The sequence below is a fragment of the Talpa occidentalis genome, unplaced genomic scaffold (assembly GCF_014898055.3).
Source record: "Talpa occidentalis isolate TD23 unplaced genomic scaffold, MPIMG_talOcc4v2.1 talOcc4.5, whole genome shotgun sequence".
Classification (NCBI taxonomy): domain Eukaryota; kingdom Metazoa; phylum Chordata; class Mammalia; order Eulipotyphla; family Talpidae; genus Talpa; species Talpa occidentalis.
This window is the reverse complement of record NW_023604861.1, coordinates 6,731,055-6,746,901: the sequence shown is the minus strand read 5'-3', so window position 1 is coordinate 6,746,901 and position 15,847 is coordinate 6,731,055. Positions and strand designations below refer to the sequence as shown.

The window sequence follows — 15,847 nt, the reverse complement described above, 5'->3', positions numbered from 1 at the left end:
CTATGATGCAATCCGCAGCCTCTGCAGCACGAGTTTGATCCCCACCAGGGAGCTACCCACATGGCACAACAGACCTCTCCTGACTCACCCGCTGCTCCCCTCAGCAGAGTATTTCGGTCAATCTGCCTGTTCTGCTCCCCACTGTCTCTGGTGGGTCCTCCACCCCCCACCCCTCTGTCCTGTACCCCAGCTCTTATATGCATAAATAAATCTTTAAAAAAATGACCTGTGCCCAGCACCTCTACTATGTGCCAAGCACACAGAACATACATCAGACAGCGCCTGCCGCAGAGCGCGAGGCAGTTACTGTTACTCTGGCCCCATTTAGGGACGGTTTGAAACTTGGCCCTTTTCTTCCTCATGGCCTCAGCCCAGTAAGTTAGAACTGCCGATTTATTTTTGTTTTATTTAGTTTTAAATTTATTTTCTTACATTGTTGTTCATCTTTGGACAGTATTTGATGTCTCCCTCGGGTGTGGCCCCTGGAGTTCTCCCCCACCACAGCACCCGGGCCCCATCACTGCTGTCCCTTGTGCTCTCCCTCCCGTTAGCCTTTCCCTCTCCCCCGCCGGGTGCCTCAGATCTATGGTCAGCTTGCAAGTTTTGTCTTTTTCTTGTCCTTTTCTTCATTTTCTCTATATTCCACACGTAAGTGAAATCATCCAATATGATGTTTCCTTCTGACTTATTTTCCTGAGCATCATCCCTTCCAGCTCCTTCTATGTTGCCACAAATGACACGAGTTTATCTCTTCGGATCACCGAGTAGTATTCCAGCGTGTATACGGACCACATCTGCTTGACCCATTCATCATCTGTTCTGTGGCATTTAGGTTGTTTTCATACCTTAGTTACTGTAAACAGAGTTACAGTAAATATAGGAGCATCGGTTTTCTTTTGAATTACTGTTTTTGTGACCTTTGGGTAGCTTCCTAGGAGTGGAATCGCTGGGTTATGTGGTAGATCCATTTTTAGTGCTTTGCGAGTCCTCCATGCAGCTTTCCCTAGTGGCTGGCCCAGTCTGCACTCCCCCAGCAGTGTAAGCGGGTGCCTTTTTCTCCACATCCTCGCCAGCATATGTTGTTTGCAGCGTTTAAAATATGGGTCAGAATTGCTAATATCTAACTCCATGCAGATTTGTCCCCTCCCCCGAGTCAGTGTAGAGAATCCAACTGATGTGGGGCTCCTCACCACATTCCCTCTCTAGGGAACTCCTGTTAAATGGGCCCTAAAACCAGAGAAAAGCCAAATTGTTGCTCTGATTTCCTCCTAAGGGAAAGATGGACTGACACAAAATTCTCCAACCTGAAAACCAGCTGTGAAGAAGGTGATGCAATACCTATATACCAGTTTATATCATTTTTACTGCATAAGAAATTACAGAGTGCATAAATCATTAGGCTAACATCATAGATAAAAGAAACCAAAACAAGTGAACATGATTATTCTGATCAAACAAAACAGGAAAAATAATCCAATTCTCAAAATTATCATAAACCCCCCATACGTGGCTGTTCTGGAGAGAAAATTTATCACTTCATTTTCTTTCAGGTCTAAAGACCACAGTCCCATTAAACCAAACGGAAAATTGCTGCAGAACTAAAAACATACAAGAACAACTTACATAGACATGTAGCCCTCTTAACGCCAAATATAACACAAAAACCCCTGGCTGCCTGCTTTGCCCAAAGCAGGGCTAGAATTTTCTATTAATAGCGACTTTTTGGGCAGACCACCCCATAATTCCTGTGTTATGAAACTGCGCAAGTTGGAGAATCCAAAACATATTGCAGGAATGGATTTATTTGAGGGAGGACGTGCCAAACTACACCAGATGCTAAAACGTCCATTCTTCACTCAATGGTCTGCTCTGTTCAAAACAGAACTACAAATAAATATAGATGCCTCATTTCCTTACAAATGAAGTTCATAGTATATATTTTTAAAAAAAGATTAAAAAATTCTTAATTTACTCTTTCTTGTCTTTAAATAAAAATCCTAATATACAGACACATTCCATATTTATAGAAATTGTAGGGATCAGGTTTGCAATTCTTGTACATGATTGACATCTTGTTCATAATATACAACACAGCTCACATCCCAAATGCAGGTTTCATTCAACTATAAGTGGCTTGAGATGATTTTTTTCTCTTTTTCCTTTTAATTAAAAAAAGACTTCTATCTTGGAATTTTAGGATTTACATTTGAGTTGCCTGAAAAAATACAATTTAAATGCAAAAACCACATCAAGCATTCAAGAGAATATTGCTGGTGCTGTAATCTTTTTGCATGTCTTGTTTTCATCGGAAAAAAAACAATCCAATATATGACATGTAAGACTTTTAAATGGTTAAATGTAACCACATAATATTAATGATATATTTCATGCACACACATACACAAATTAAAAAGGAAACAGGATCAGACATCTTTCTTTTGCATTTGTTCTAGCTTTCTTCTCAGAAGACCATAATTCTCCTTCGTTCCTGATGCAGTGGGGTCCAGCTGCAGAGAAATTTCATAGTGTTTTTTTGCTAAGTCTAGATGTCCCCAACGGTGATAAAGCACAGCTGAAATAGCAAGAGATGAATTTCATTGGAAACACCTCTGGAAAACTTGCAGTATTCCCCACCATGTGCACAAAGAAACATCCAGGACCCTGCAAGCTGCGTCCAGCAATCATTGTTTAAAATAATATTGTTTGTACTGCAAACTTCATGCTAATCCCACTCCTGGTGATTGTCCCTTTAACCACCCCAGTTACTCATCAGCCTCTCGACAGCAAGATGACTACATAAACAAGTAAAGAGAGGAGGACAGTGAGCTGCTCGTGTGCCAGGAAACTTCCAGGAGCCACCGAGGCAAGGACAGGGCCCTGGACATGGCGTGGAGCTCTGCCCACGCACAGGCCCGGCCACTTCTAACTAGAGGTTCCCCTTCACCATTTGGCAAAATAATAGATTGTCACGAGCTGGAGATAAGGGTTTGAATATCAAGATCTAACCATAAAATGATAGTCAAAGTAAATCTACTCATTAGGAGGGCAGCCCCTGATGACTGTAACTAGAACTGTCTACACGGGCAGAAGAGCAGCGACTGATGCTTCAGGACTATTGTGATGAGGAGCCACAGAGGCTCCGGGGAGCAGATTTGGTGCAAAAATATTCACATGATTGATGATTCCAAATATCAGCCCACTGTGCACGAAAAACCTCAATGATGAGCAGTAAAGCAGAAGAAAGGAGTTCTAGGGAATAGCCATTGTGAGTGTTTTTCAGCGCAGGCAGAAGAGAATGCAGGAAACGGAGGCCAGGCCAGAATGGAAAGCCCCTGACAGAAGCAGCAAGAGGAAGGAAGGGAGACTGGAAGCTTCCTACATACTCCTCAGAAGGACATGCCGGGATGCTTTACAAAAAGGACGAATATGGAAGTTTCATCACGGGAAGGGAATACTCTGACAGGGGAGGGCCGAGGGGTGGCTCGTTCATACATTAGGATTTGTAAACAAGGTGGCTACTTAGCTAGCTTTTTAATAATTCCTTTTTTAAAAAACTAAACGATAAAGGACTAGATTGGGATTGAATTTGGATTTGAAAAGACTAGTCCCCCTAATGCTGATGTTATAGAAATGTGCCCATTTCATTAATGTGACAGCGAATTCGAACATGCTTCAAAGGGAAAAGCTTCCTTACCCAAATTACCGTGGTAGCTGGCAGCATTTGGATGGGCTTTAATTGCCTTGAGGAATAAAGCTTCAGATTCCTGAAAAATGAAAGACATCAAAAATCAGGCATCACATACTATGGGAAGTCCATGCAGCTCTATCACCGCGATAAACTTATAACATTCTCCTCTGGTGCCGCGCAGCCTTCTCCCGGGACGCCCGGCAGGCCCGCACATTCCCTCGCGGACTCACCATCTCCTGCGGATGGTCAGTCAGAGGCTGGGGGTGGTCACATGACCACTGTTGGGGCAAGGGGTGTGCATACAAAGATGCCCCACGTCACTTGGACCTGAGGCACAGCATTCTCTCTGGATGTCAACATGTCAATGTACATTCTGGAAGCTTCTGATCAGTGAGTGCCCAGAGTGAATCCAGGCATGCTGAAATGCTCATGGAAGCCACTGAACTCCCTGAATGCGAATACAAGAGCCTGTGGCTCTTGTATAACCTACTACTCTAGTAACCTACTACTCTTCTAGAAAATGATAGTGATGGTGCCATCTCAGGGCCGCACAGGAGAGGCAGCACTGGAATACGGGCTAAGTGATCACTGACCGTTGGCCGAGATTGACAGAAATCAGATACAGCCCAATTCTAACAATCTAAGTGTGTATCTGTGACGAGAGCTAGACACAGAGGATGCTGGCCAGAAGGCACCGATACCCCGCCTTACCCCATGGAGACAGGGAGCTGGGTGTCTGCATCCATTGCACTCCTTGAGACACACAGTTCAGGGGTGAGCCCCGCACCAGCCCTGAGCTGCAGCCCAGGGCAGGACACCCCCAAACAGCTGCCTGCAGGTGGGGTAGGGGTTTCTCCCTCCTACGATAGAACAACAGTGGGGGATTCTGACATTAAAAAACTTGAAGTCTGGCCCCACAAATTCATCGTCTGGGTCACCTTCTCTGGGAAGTTGGCCGTGTTCCACTGGTCCACTAGCTGCCGCTGTTTTGGCCTAATCTGGAATTTAACTGGGCAGAAGCACCACTCTCAGCCTCTGTCCGAAGCTGGCATTAGGTGCAAGAAGTCACGGCCTGCAGTTTACACACCTTGTATTTCTGGGACTTCCCCAGCACGTTGGCCAACGAGAACATGAGAGAGTGGTCATTAGGTATTAATGCCAGGGCCTCTCTGCCCACTGCTTCGGCCTGGGCTAAATTTCCTGCAAGTGAAAAGCAGAAAATACGTGCATGAAACACATTATTAGGTTAGGGATAAACTGCTTCAGAAAATCAACATAGTCTGTGTGATATGCACACACATGTGCACACACACCACACACATCAGAGCCACCGCCATGGGGCTCAGTTCTGACACAAATACACAGCTTGGATTAAATTCCATGAAAACACAGAAATCCTATTTTTGACCCCTCCGACCCTGCCGACCAGTTATACTCAAATCGGAGAAACCAAGGCTGCAGATCCGAGTGCACAGCGATGCCTGCACGGCTGAGCGTCTACTGCGAGGCTCGTGTTCCTGCTTCTGCGAAAAGCAAGTGCATCTCTCTTCCCCACTCTATTTACCCGACTCAGGAGCTTCGAATTCTGCCAAAATTGTGACCCTCATTTCTTACAGGATCTTTGGATTCTTAGAACCAGGGGAGCAGAGTAACATCTAGTTCTCAAGTCTGCTGCGGGCTGGGAGCCAGACCCCACCTCTGTCTAAGGTAAGGGTCTGAGCGTAGCTTTTGGGGCAGCTCCTCTGAGTCCCTGAACCTCACTGCACGGACCTGGCGGTGCCCGTGTCACAGCCCAGAAGCCATTCTTGTTCATTTCTGGGTCATGGCACCACCTGAGCTGAAGGCACTGCCACACGCCAGCTCCCGAGGGAACGAGACAGTTTGGGGAGAGTCTCATTTCTCCCAAACACCCCATAAGGCGAAGGGGGTGCCAATTTATGGAAGAAGACCATTTTTAATGCAAATGCCTGAAGCTGGTATGATTTAAAAAAATCTGACACACGTTAGGGGAAAAGCGCCAGGATCTGTATTTCCTAGCTGTTCAGCAGGCCCGTCCTGGGCGCAGCCCTCCGGCAAGGTGGTCACCTCCGCGTACCTGTGTTGTCCAGGAGGATGATCATGTTGTTCCAGGCCAGGCTGTGCTCTGGCCGCAGCACAGTAGCGTTTCTCCAGGCGTTCAGGGCGTCCACGTGGCGGTTGAGATCTGCATACTGGAAGGGAGTGAGGGCCTGATATTCAGTTTTCTAATTTTCCTGCTTTCCGTTGCCGTGACATTACCGAAACCAAACCCCAGACCAAACCTAAGCGGTATTTATTGGGCACCTGATTTTTTTCATCGGAACTCACATAATTCTGAAAATAACCTCAAAGAAGTACCCACCTATCCTCACGTCACCGATGAAGCAGCTGAGGTACTGAGAAATTAAGAAACGTGCCCAAGTTACGCATCGAGAAAGACTGGGGGATGGGGGATGAGGACTAGGAAGTCTGGTTCGTGGGTCCATCCACCTCTTAAGCGGAACCCCAAACTCAGAGGTTCCAGAGGTCAGATTATATTTCAGGCTACTTTAGTAAAAACCCTAATTATCCATCTTGTTGCTCTAGAAAGACTCCTTATACTCTGACAAAGAATTATATAAAATGGTAAAACAAACATTCAAGGTGGTAAGAAGTCAAATGTGTCCAACTCACATTGTGAAGAATGTGCTAGTATCCCCTCTGCCTAGTGCAGGCTTCCTAACAAACGACGCATTTAAGCTGCAGTAAGCAACGGAGGGGAGTCTTATGCCCTTCTGTGAGGCCCCTGGACATTCTGGAGTCTGTTTGCCCCTTGAGGAAGGAGAGAACTGCCTGTTTCTGCTGAGAGGGACTGTGGATCCACATGGAAAACAGGAGCCAACAATGGCTGGCTCTCAATTTGCATAGCGAATAAAAGCCCGCAGAGGCAGAAAGCGCTGGGTTTTTTTTTTTTCAGCAGGTGACCTTCTTGCCCTCCTTAACTCAGTTCAAATGCACATCTCATCTGAATGAACTTGGTTCCTTTAACTCTGCAAAAAGTACAAATGATAACAATTTGTCAGCATTTAGGGCTATTTCCTTACTGTCAAGTCTGTCTTTTCCTTAGAGAACACAAACAGTTTGACTTACTGCATGACCCACACAGCAAAGAGGTGACAGATTATGCAGAAAAAGAAAGGTTTAATGAATTATGGAAACATTTACGAATATCCATTTGCTAAAGATGTTGTCACAATTTCCCATGAGACTCAAACTCGTTACAATATTTTACCCTTTAAATGAAGAAACGGTATGAAAAATTCAGTAACTTAAAATAATTTAGGCTGCTTCATTATCCCAACTAACTGCCTATGTGTGATGTCCCACTTCTGTCAATCCTCTCCAGCAAGTGACACGCATTTGAGTCACGTGGACACAATCTGTGATGACCTTCTTTCTAACCTAGGAAACAAATCTAACTTCATCTATTCTTTACCCATTTTACCATTTATTACTACTGTTATTGTTACCATTTTTTTAAAAGACTTATTTATTTATGCATACAAGAACTGGGGTACAGGCCAGAGGTATGGGGGGAGGTGAGAGGATTCAACAGAGACAGAGCGGGGAACAGAACAGGCAGACTGACTGAAATACACTGCTGAGGGGAGCAGCACAGCCATGTTGGTTGCTCCCTGGCAGGCTGGGGATTGAACTAGTGCTGCGGACAGCTTCATAGTGCGGTGCTTAACCCCTTGCGCCACCAGGGAGGCCCCTGTTACCATTTATTGAAGAACAACAACAGACTAAATCAGGTAAACTACTTTGGTTTTACCTTGACCTTCTTACAACAGCTGTACAAAGTTCACAAACACTTTAAGGGAAACGGTAAATTGTGATTTAGTTAAGAACTTCCTGTCCAGAAGGTAGATGAATTATATACATAAATTTACCTATTTACCTGTTAGTCCTGTGTCCTGTGATGCCGGGGCTTGGGGTCTGCAAACTACATTTCCCAGGGCCCTTTGCCACTTGGCTTCTCCTTAAGTTTCTGCCAATAGAAGCCCCCCACGCCACTCTCTCTCCTTCCCTCTCCCTGGCAGTCTGTGAAAAGGCTAAGTCCCCTCATCCTGGTCTCAGGCTGGAAGTAGAGGCCCTTCCTTCTTGATTGCAGTTCTTACGATTGGGGTAGCTCCTGAGATGGGGGCCCCTTCTCTGAGTTCTTAACTTCTGGTTAAATTCACCTCAGCTATTAAGTTCACCACTCCTTCCTCTCTGTTCTGCCAAACTTGCTTGGTTTCCTCGTCATCCCCGCGTTAACATGACCACCGTAAGTCTTCCAACATCCACCTGCGCAATCCCTGGTATTGAATCTTTTCTATTTAAAGTACTTAGCATGGTTGGTTTTCTTTGGTGGCTCCTGACTAATGTAATTACTCCTTGAATAATTAATTATGCATATATAGAGGCATGCATACATACATACATATATATAGATCTCTTGCACATTCTCTCTCTATATATAATATCTACAGTTATACCTTCAATCACGATTTCTCTAATTCCTTAATATCAGTAAAGTGTCCCAGAGCATCCAGCACTTGCCAGTTTCCTATTTCACAAGAACTGCACTATATTCCTTTTATCTGGTTCCAGAAATCAAAACACATTTCTGTCTCCTGTTACTAAACAGGGACTAAGGAGGATTTTTACAAAAGAAACTTTTAAGTTATTAAGTTCCGCTTACTCACGAATATATAAATGTGTTGGTTGAGCTGTTAAAGATTAAGCTCTTAATGCTTTTAAGCTGTCAAGCAGGCAAAAGCTGGATAATTAAACAACAATGGAGAGCAAAATCTTTAAATAAGCAAGCACAGCTGGCAGAAGGGAACACAGAAGATCATTTCACGGTAGCATAATTAGTAAACAATATACACAGAGGCCAGGACAAGGTCTCAGTCTATTTAATACCACAGATGATCTTCTGTGTGAGAGCGGTGATGAATTCCAGGGGCTGGAGCACATGCTATTTCTGTATTTTACATTCTGTCTTCCTTTCCTTGGATGTCACTCTTACAAAGGCTCATTTAGCGCCAAACCTCTTTTCCAAATCCTGAGGAACTGCAGAGGGAGGCCGCTGCCAGTGAGGAAGTGAGACAGTTCAAATCTAGCCAAGCAGGCAGACACACTCACTGTGCAAGCAGTGAGCTAAAAGAAGAGCTACCTCCAGAAAGAAGGGGAGAAGGGGTGAAAGGAGCATTCCCAGGGTTGTCACTGTGTGAGGACCAGCTTACCAGACGAGAGAGACACAGTGATGCCCGCATAACCCCCCACGGCTACTGCTCAGACACCTCCCAGTCCTCGCCTCACTTGCCTCGCTTTGCAAGGACCCGCCCTGTGTTTGCATGTGATTGAATTTTCTGTCTTACTGTATTATGGTGAAGCTTTACTGCATTCCAGTTCCCTCCTAAGAACAATGCAGGGGATCAAAAAAATGGCACCCAAATGCCCCACTTTAGCATCAGGATGATCGCACAGAAGCACCTGAGGTACAACAGATGCAGAGAGCAGCACCCCACAGCTTGCCGGATTCTGTTCCATGCAAAGCCGAGGTCATCCTGAGGACCACATAACCCCTCTCCTGGGAGCCTTCAGACCCACACGAACACGCCTTCCCGCATCGGTTTCCTCGGGCTGTACCCTCCCACCTTCCGTGTCGAACACGGCTCCTTCCTTTCTCTCGCCACTTCTCTGCCAATTAACTGTCCTTGCTGTTGTGACTGGTTCTTTGCTGAGAGCTCTGGAAGCCCCGGTTCTAACCACCCCTTTGAATTCTCACCGCGCTTCTCCTGGGCACACACCGAGCATGTTCGTGAGCTCTGCCTTCCTCGTGTTGGTCTGTCTTTAAGGGCCCTAGTCAGACAACGCGGGAGGGTGGAGGAAAAAGGCTGTTTCCTCCTCCAGAACAATCTCAGCTTCCCCTGAATCTTCAGGTTTCATACAGAAGCTGTCTCAATATCAATGCAGGGAACTAGCTCATAAAACAGAATTTTTTAACGTACTGAAAACAGAAGGGCATGTGGCCCAGAGGAAGTGACAGGACAAGAGGCACCTGCTGTCACGCTCCCGTGTGCAGCACCTGCTGCTCCCCGGGTTCAGTCACATCCTACCGCCTTCCCACTGTCCAGGGAGGAATGACTCCTTGTTTCTGCACTCGAGTTAGCATGTACAGAGGGCAGACATCTTCCTGGGTTACTGAAACCTGGTATCTATTTTCATTTTTTTCTTTAAAAATATTAGAAAGTGCAAGCCACTTCACTTGAAAATGTATCTAGGCACACTTGGCATCTGCCCTCGGAAGTAACTTAAGCCGAGGGGGGAGCCCCTTATGGCGGGGGTGCAGGTTCCTGCCCCCAGACACCCCATTCATAGCGTTTCACAACTCAAACATCACCATCTAGAAGAAGGCAGTGAAGACCAAGCACACTCCCTGGTGGGAGCTGGGCAGGGCCCCTGCCGCATGTGATGTGCAGGTGCCTCTTTTTCCTTCTCCTTTCCCTAATAAACCTGTCCTTTTAGAATGTGAAAGGAAAATAAGAAACTGGAATCACGTTTTCTGGGTTCCTTTCCCCAAATAGCCTCTTGGACTCTGGGCTGGTCAGCCCGTCTGCTCCAAGAACAGACAGATCGGCTTCCCTATGGGGGACCAAGAAAGGGGGCACTGGATTCCCAGGGGACTTGGGGGGCCTGTTTCTGTAAATACAGATGGCCTGTGCGTGCAGCTGCTCCCTCCCTGAATCTGAGATGGGGTGGGATGAGTGGATGTACAACCTGCTTGATGAATCACTGACTGTGATAACACAAGGATCCACAAGACCAGAGGCTTCGGGCCTTTAAAATGGGGATCAGCAGGCATCCCCCTAAAATAGCTGCATGCAATCCTTCCTGCGAGGTCAGGCTGGATACAATTTGGAAAATGATACGTAAACATTCCTGGCTATTTTGCTAGTTGTGGGTAGGGTTTTTTCCCCTCCCGTTTTATTGACATATGGTTGGCATCTAACACACGTGGATTTAAACATCGAGGTGATGACTTGATAGACATGGACACCGCAAAATGATGACAAGGAGGTCAGTTACCGCCTCTGTCACCTCACATCGGTACCGTTGTGAGCTTCATTTTCAAAAACCCAAGAGCTTTATGGAAGCTTTTCAGAAACAATGGCAGGCTATTTTGCTATCATTTGTCATGATGAAAAAAATTCAGACTTTCAGTGATTTAACTTACTGTATTAGCTGTAACACCTAAATAAAGAAAGACATGATAGAAAAGGAAAATCAAGGGCATTCAGATCTTTAAGTATTCTGCCAGTAACTAAAGAAGGTCACCACAGAATACATTATTTTCTATTTCCTTTTCAAACAAATCCCAAGCACTCCTGGGCTTTCCTTTATGAGGCAAACAGTGATGAGCGAAAAAGCCCACGGACGCAGGTGCCGGAGGGGGAGAGCAGGAAGCTCAGCAATCACATTACGGGTGTGTTATTTAATCTGTTTTTACTCAATTCCTGGTTTAAAAGGGGGAAAAACTGATGTTTATCAGGAAGTAAGCTCATGAAGGACTGTTTTATAGGGCACCAGGGACTTTAAAAATTGTAATTTATTCTTGTTGCTTTCGTGACCTCTTAAACTTGACCAATTCAAGTTGAATTGCTTCTAACTAGAGCTTTAAAAGTTACGTATAAGGAAACTGAATAGCTACATTCAATGAGATAAGCCTGGGAACAGATCTTGGGGAGAGGCTGGGCAAACTGCAGACATCAGCTCCCCCCACTTACCAGTCGCCCCAGGTTGTAGTAGCAATCTGGGTATTTCCTCCTGTGTTTGATTGCCGTCCGGTAGCTCTGCTCTGCAGCTTCGAACCGTTTGAGGCTGTTCTGTACGATGCCTAAGTTCATCCAGGCTGCCGCGAAGTCCGGCCTGGAAGGGCATTTTGGAAAGAGATCAGCAGGGCAAGAGACAGGCAGGGCCCAGGAGGCAGCTCATTCCTTTGCCAGGAGCGCAGCTATAAACGCCAGGCTTACTGGATCTGCACGGCCAATGACAGCAGCTCCTCTGCTTCCCGCAGCTCGTTCCTTTCTTTTAAGATGTTTCCAAGATTATTCATGGCGTGAACGTACTTGGGGTTTAATCTGGATGTGGGAGAGAAACCAAGTTGTCTGTTAATGCTCAGTTGTCGCCACTAAACTCTCAGGAATTGGCAAATATCTCTCAAAGTTGGGGCTTTTATGGGGACAAGCTTTTCAATCTTAGAAACGTAAGTCATGCGTCGTTTCATGACTGGGATAACTCTGAGAAACGAGTCATTACTTTGTGACTGTTGTCGTGTGAACGTCACAGCGTAATGACACATAGCTCCACTGCAGAGTCCTCCCGCTCTTAGGCTATACAGTGCAGCCCTTGCACCACCACTGCTTATGGGTCCACAAATGTCGTTAAGTGAGGCATGACCGCAAGCCTGACAAGATGCTTGGCCTACCTCACAGCTTCCCGGTAATATCTGATGGCAGCTGTCTGATTGCCTTTATCAGCCAGGTTTTTGCCAACATTGTAGTGAACCTGAAAATACAGAGAATAACTTGGCCATCAGCTGATAAACCCCTTTGTTCAGAGCTGGGATATCAATCCTATCTTCTAGCAAAAGAAAGGGTATTTAAAAAAGACCCACCCACTAGAACCTTAGCTGAAACCTTGCAGGTGTGCATTTTTTTTTAAAAGATTTGTTTTATTTATACAAGAACCGGGGTACAGGCCAGATGTGCGGGAGGGTGAGAGGATTCACCAGAGACAGAACGGAGAACAGAACAGGCAGACTGATGAAACACACTGCTGAGGGGAGCAGCGGGCGAGACAGGAGAGGTCTGCCTGCCATGTGGCTTGCTCCAAGGCTGGCCGGAATCGAACTGGCACTGCGGGGCTGTGGACAGCTTCACGCGCTGCACTTAACCGGCTGCGCCACCAGGGAGGCCTGCAGGTGTGCGTTTTAACAGAAGAAGCAAAGGGCCACACTTGCTGACAGGGGAGAGCGAGGGAGCATGTCAAGATGAAGGCCGGTTTCTAACTTCAGAAGCCAAGAAGACGTGCCGGGGGTTGCCTTGTGTGGGGGGAGAAGAATCTGTCCCATTTGTTAGGGGAAGCCCAGGGGAGAGGCCAGAGTGGCTCGAAGAGGAGCAGGTCATGTCACAAGTGGGGCCGTCACCCCGAGATGCCAGCCAGCCCAGATGGGAGGCCTCCCACCTCACGCCTCTCATGGAACTTCAGACTGGAGGCCCCCACGGGGAACGTTAGGTGGGATATGTTGATATGTCGCATCACACAAGCTCTCCATCACATGCAGCTGTCGGATCATATGGCATCTCTATTTTTAATATTTTGAAGAACTAAAATGGTTAATTTTATATTATGAGAATTTTACTTCATCAAGAGAATCTTTAATGGTGGAAGAGGGTGGTAAAGTACCACAAGTGACAGCTCAACCGCTGCAGACCTATCTGAAACCTGGGGTCGCCTTGATGTGAGGACACAGGTGGGGCGAGGGTGGGGGCAACACAGGTCACTTTCTCAGGTGGCTGTGGGCTCAGGCTAAGTTATGAGGACCTGAGCTGCACCGGGGCAGAAGAACTTACTGGAGATCCTAAGTTCCTTCTGGAGGCTTCCAAGATAAAGGCCATGTGCCTCTGAGGAAACGATGCTAGAGATTCACCAAGCAGGCGTTGAGTGTGGCTCGTGTCACAGCCCCCCGAGCAGCACGTGCGCAGAGGTGCCAGACAGAGCTGTGGAAGTGGCTTCTCCTCCCCACAGCAGCCGGGCCAGGCGGCAGGACGGCTCCGGCCTCCCCACGAGTCTGACCTCGGGCTGGAGGCAGGCTCCACAGCTTGTGTTTCTTCTCACCACGTCACACCCACGGATTTGGGTGCTGTGTGTGAAGAAGGGGCTGCCTGCGGGAGGTGATTCCCAGTCACACCATCTGTTACTTTTCTTCAAGTAAAATAACCATTTTTTGTTGTGTGTTACGGGCTGAACTGGGTTGCCGCCCTAATCCACACACTGCAGTGCTAATGCCTCCAAGTTTGGAGATGCGACTGTGGGGAGATAACCAAATTAAAGTGAGGCTGTGAGGTGGGCCCCACCTCCCCTGACTGGTATCCTGCTGAGAAGGGAGATCTGGACACAGACACGGGAGCCCCTGCACAGGGGGGACCACGTGAGGACAGAGAGAAGGCGGCCGTCGTAAGCCCAGGACAGAGCCTCAGAGAAACCAACCTGCCGATGCTGATCTTGCACTTCCGGCCTCCAGACCACAAGACCGAACGTTTCTGCGGCTGCAGTCACCCACCTGGGCTGTTTATGTGACTCATCACATTGGTTAAGCAGCCCGAGCAAGCCGGCACATTGTGAGAGACAAGAACGGTCTAATAATGTATTGGACACTTCAAAAGCCTCTGGGAACATAACCATGTCCTGCCTCATCAGCCTCAACCGACAGTTACAGCATGTCTTCAAAAATACTAAGATTTCTGGATGTGTCTGGGGCAATACAACACTGTGTCAAGTACTACGTCCATCATGTTTTAGCTGCCAATTTTCAAGTCTATACATTTGTTTACAATCTGACAAAAAAAAAAAATCATGGGTTAGGCACTACTGTGAATTAGGCACTACTGTGCAGCCCGCAGAGTAATTTAAACCTCCTGGACCAAAGGGTTGTCCATCTGTAGCACCATCAGCTTCAAACCACAGCTCAGAGGAGGCTGCTTCCCGCTCTGGCCAGAGCGTGCTTCTGTTCTACGTGTGCCTACATGTGTCTACCCAGGCCCACATGTGCCTACCCAGGCCCCGCCTGGAAGGGGGTCCCCTCCCTCCCTGCTGCACGAAGAAGACGCGCATCTGGAGACTCCAACCTGGGAGCTAGTGCTTGTGGTCCCCAGAATACAAATTGGCTTCTCCCAGACATCAACAGACTCCCTCCTCTTCCACCCCAAGCTCCTGCTGCTTTCCTTTGTTATGGAGAAATTCTGTTTTCTCAATAAAAAGCTCAGACAAAGAGTTCAACAGCAGTATAGATGGTGTTCTGTTGGATACTGGAACTCGAGAGACCAGAAGAGCAGGGCAGAGAGGAGGGGACCTGGCCATACAGACTGCTGCTAATTCCATGGAACTAGTTAAAAATCTGAGACAGCCCCGAGAAGGACGCTGTCCATCATTAAGAACCGAGGACCCACTCCCCTGGTGGCGCAGGCAGTTGAGCGCCACGTTGTAAAGTTTTTCTTGGCCTCTACAGCGCCAGTTCGATCCCAGGCGGCCAGCAAGAATCCCACATGGCACGGCAGTCCTCTCCTGTTGCGCCCGCTGCTCCCCTCAGCAGTGTCTTTGGTCCGTCTGCCTGTTCTGTTCCCCGCTCTATCTCTGGTGAATCCTCTCACCCTCCCGCGCATTTGGCCTGTACCCCAGTTGTTGTATAAATAATTAAATAAATCTTAAAAAAAAAAAAAAAAAAAAAAAAAAAAAGAACCGAGTACCCAGAGACCAGCCTTCTCCCAGGCTTGCAAGGAGGCTTACTTGGCCGGAAAAAAACTGCTGAGATAAGTCACTGCAAAAAACAAAACAACCCCCTCAACACACAGCTTGCTTGTGCAACCGTGTTTAAGGGATGAGTGATTTTCCTTTCCCTACAAGGGAAAATATTGAAAAAGCCTGTTTATTTTTGAACTTTCCCTCCAGTGTTGTGATTCATCAGCCCAGGCAATGAACAGGTACAGAAGTCACAGACAGAAAACCCAACTATTGTGACCCAATGACAGGCAACAAAAATGAAGCACAAATAAAAACAAAAACCAAAAAGTAAAAAAAGAAAAACAAGTGAAAATGGAAGGCACTTTTAACTCCAGCATTAAGAGCAGTTTGTTTCTACTGATGTCGAACCTAAAATGTTTTAAGCACAGGAAAATGCCAGTCCTTAAGGAAATAGCTTACTGTGGTGAATGATCCTTTTCTTCGTTAAAGAAATTTAAGATTTTATCACAGCATTGATACAAAGTACAACACAGCTTTAAGACTTAAAACAAAAAGTGGCTATAACACCTATAATTAGAAACTCCACAT

The 15,847-nt window shown here is 46.7% G+C and overlaps 1 protein-coding gene across 4 annotated transcripts in view; it reads right to left on the bottom strand.

Moving 5' to 3' along the window:
* The window catches only part of TMTC4 (transmembrane O-mannosyltransferase targeting cadherins 4), a 57,743-nt gene that overhangs the window by 2,352 nt on the left and 39,544 nt on the right, over positions 1-15,847 (bottom strand). For 2 of the 4 annotated variants that reach the window (XM_037528736.2, XM_054701345.1), the window contains exons 12-18: positions 12,225-12,304; positions 11,770-11,877; positions 11,524-11,665; positions 5,784-5,898; positions 4,776-4,888; positions 3,695-3,764; positions 401-2,572 (exon numbers count right to left, since the gene is read on the bottom strand). In XM_037528736.2, the coding sequence (XP_037384633.1) occupies positions 2,424-2,572; positions 3,695-3,764; positions 4,776-4,888; positions 5,784-5,898; positions 11,524-11,665; positions 11,770-11,877; positions 12,225-12,304 (777 nt within the window). In that variant the 3' untranslated portion in view covers positions 401-2,423. Of the gene's footprint in view, positions 1-399; positions 2,573-3,694; positions 3,765-4,775; positions 4,889-5,783; positions 5,899-11,523; positions 11,666-11,769; positions 11,878-12,224; positions 12,305-15,847 lie in introns of those variants that run through there. The other 2 variants (XM_037528739.2, XM_037528738.2) reach the window with 2 other exon arrangements.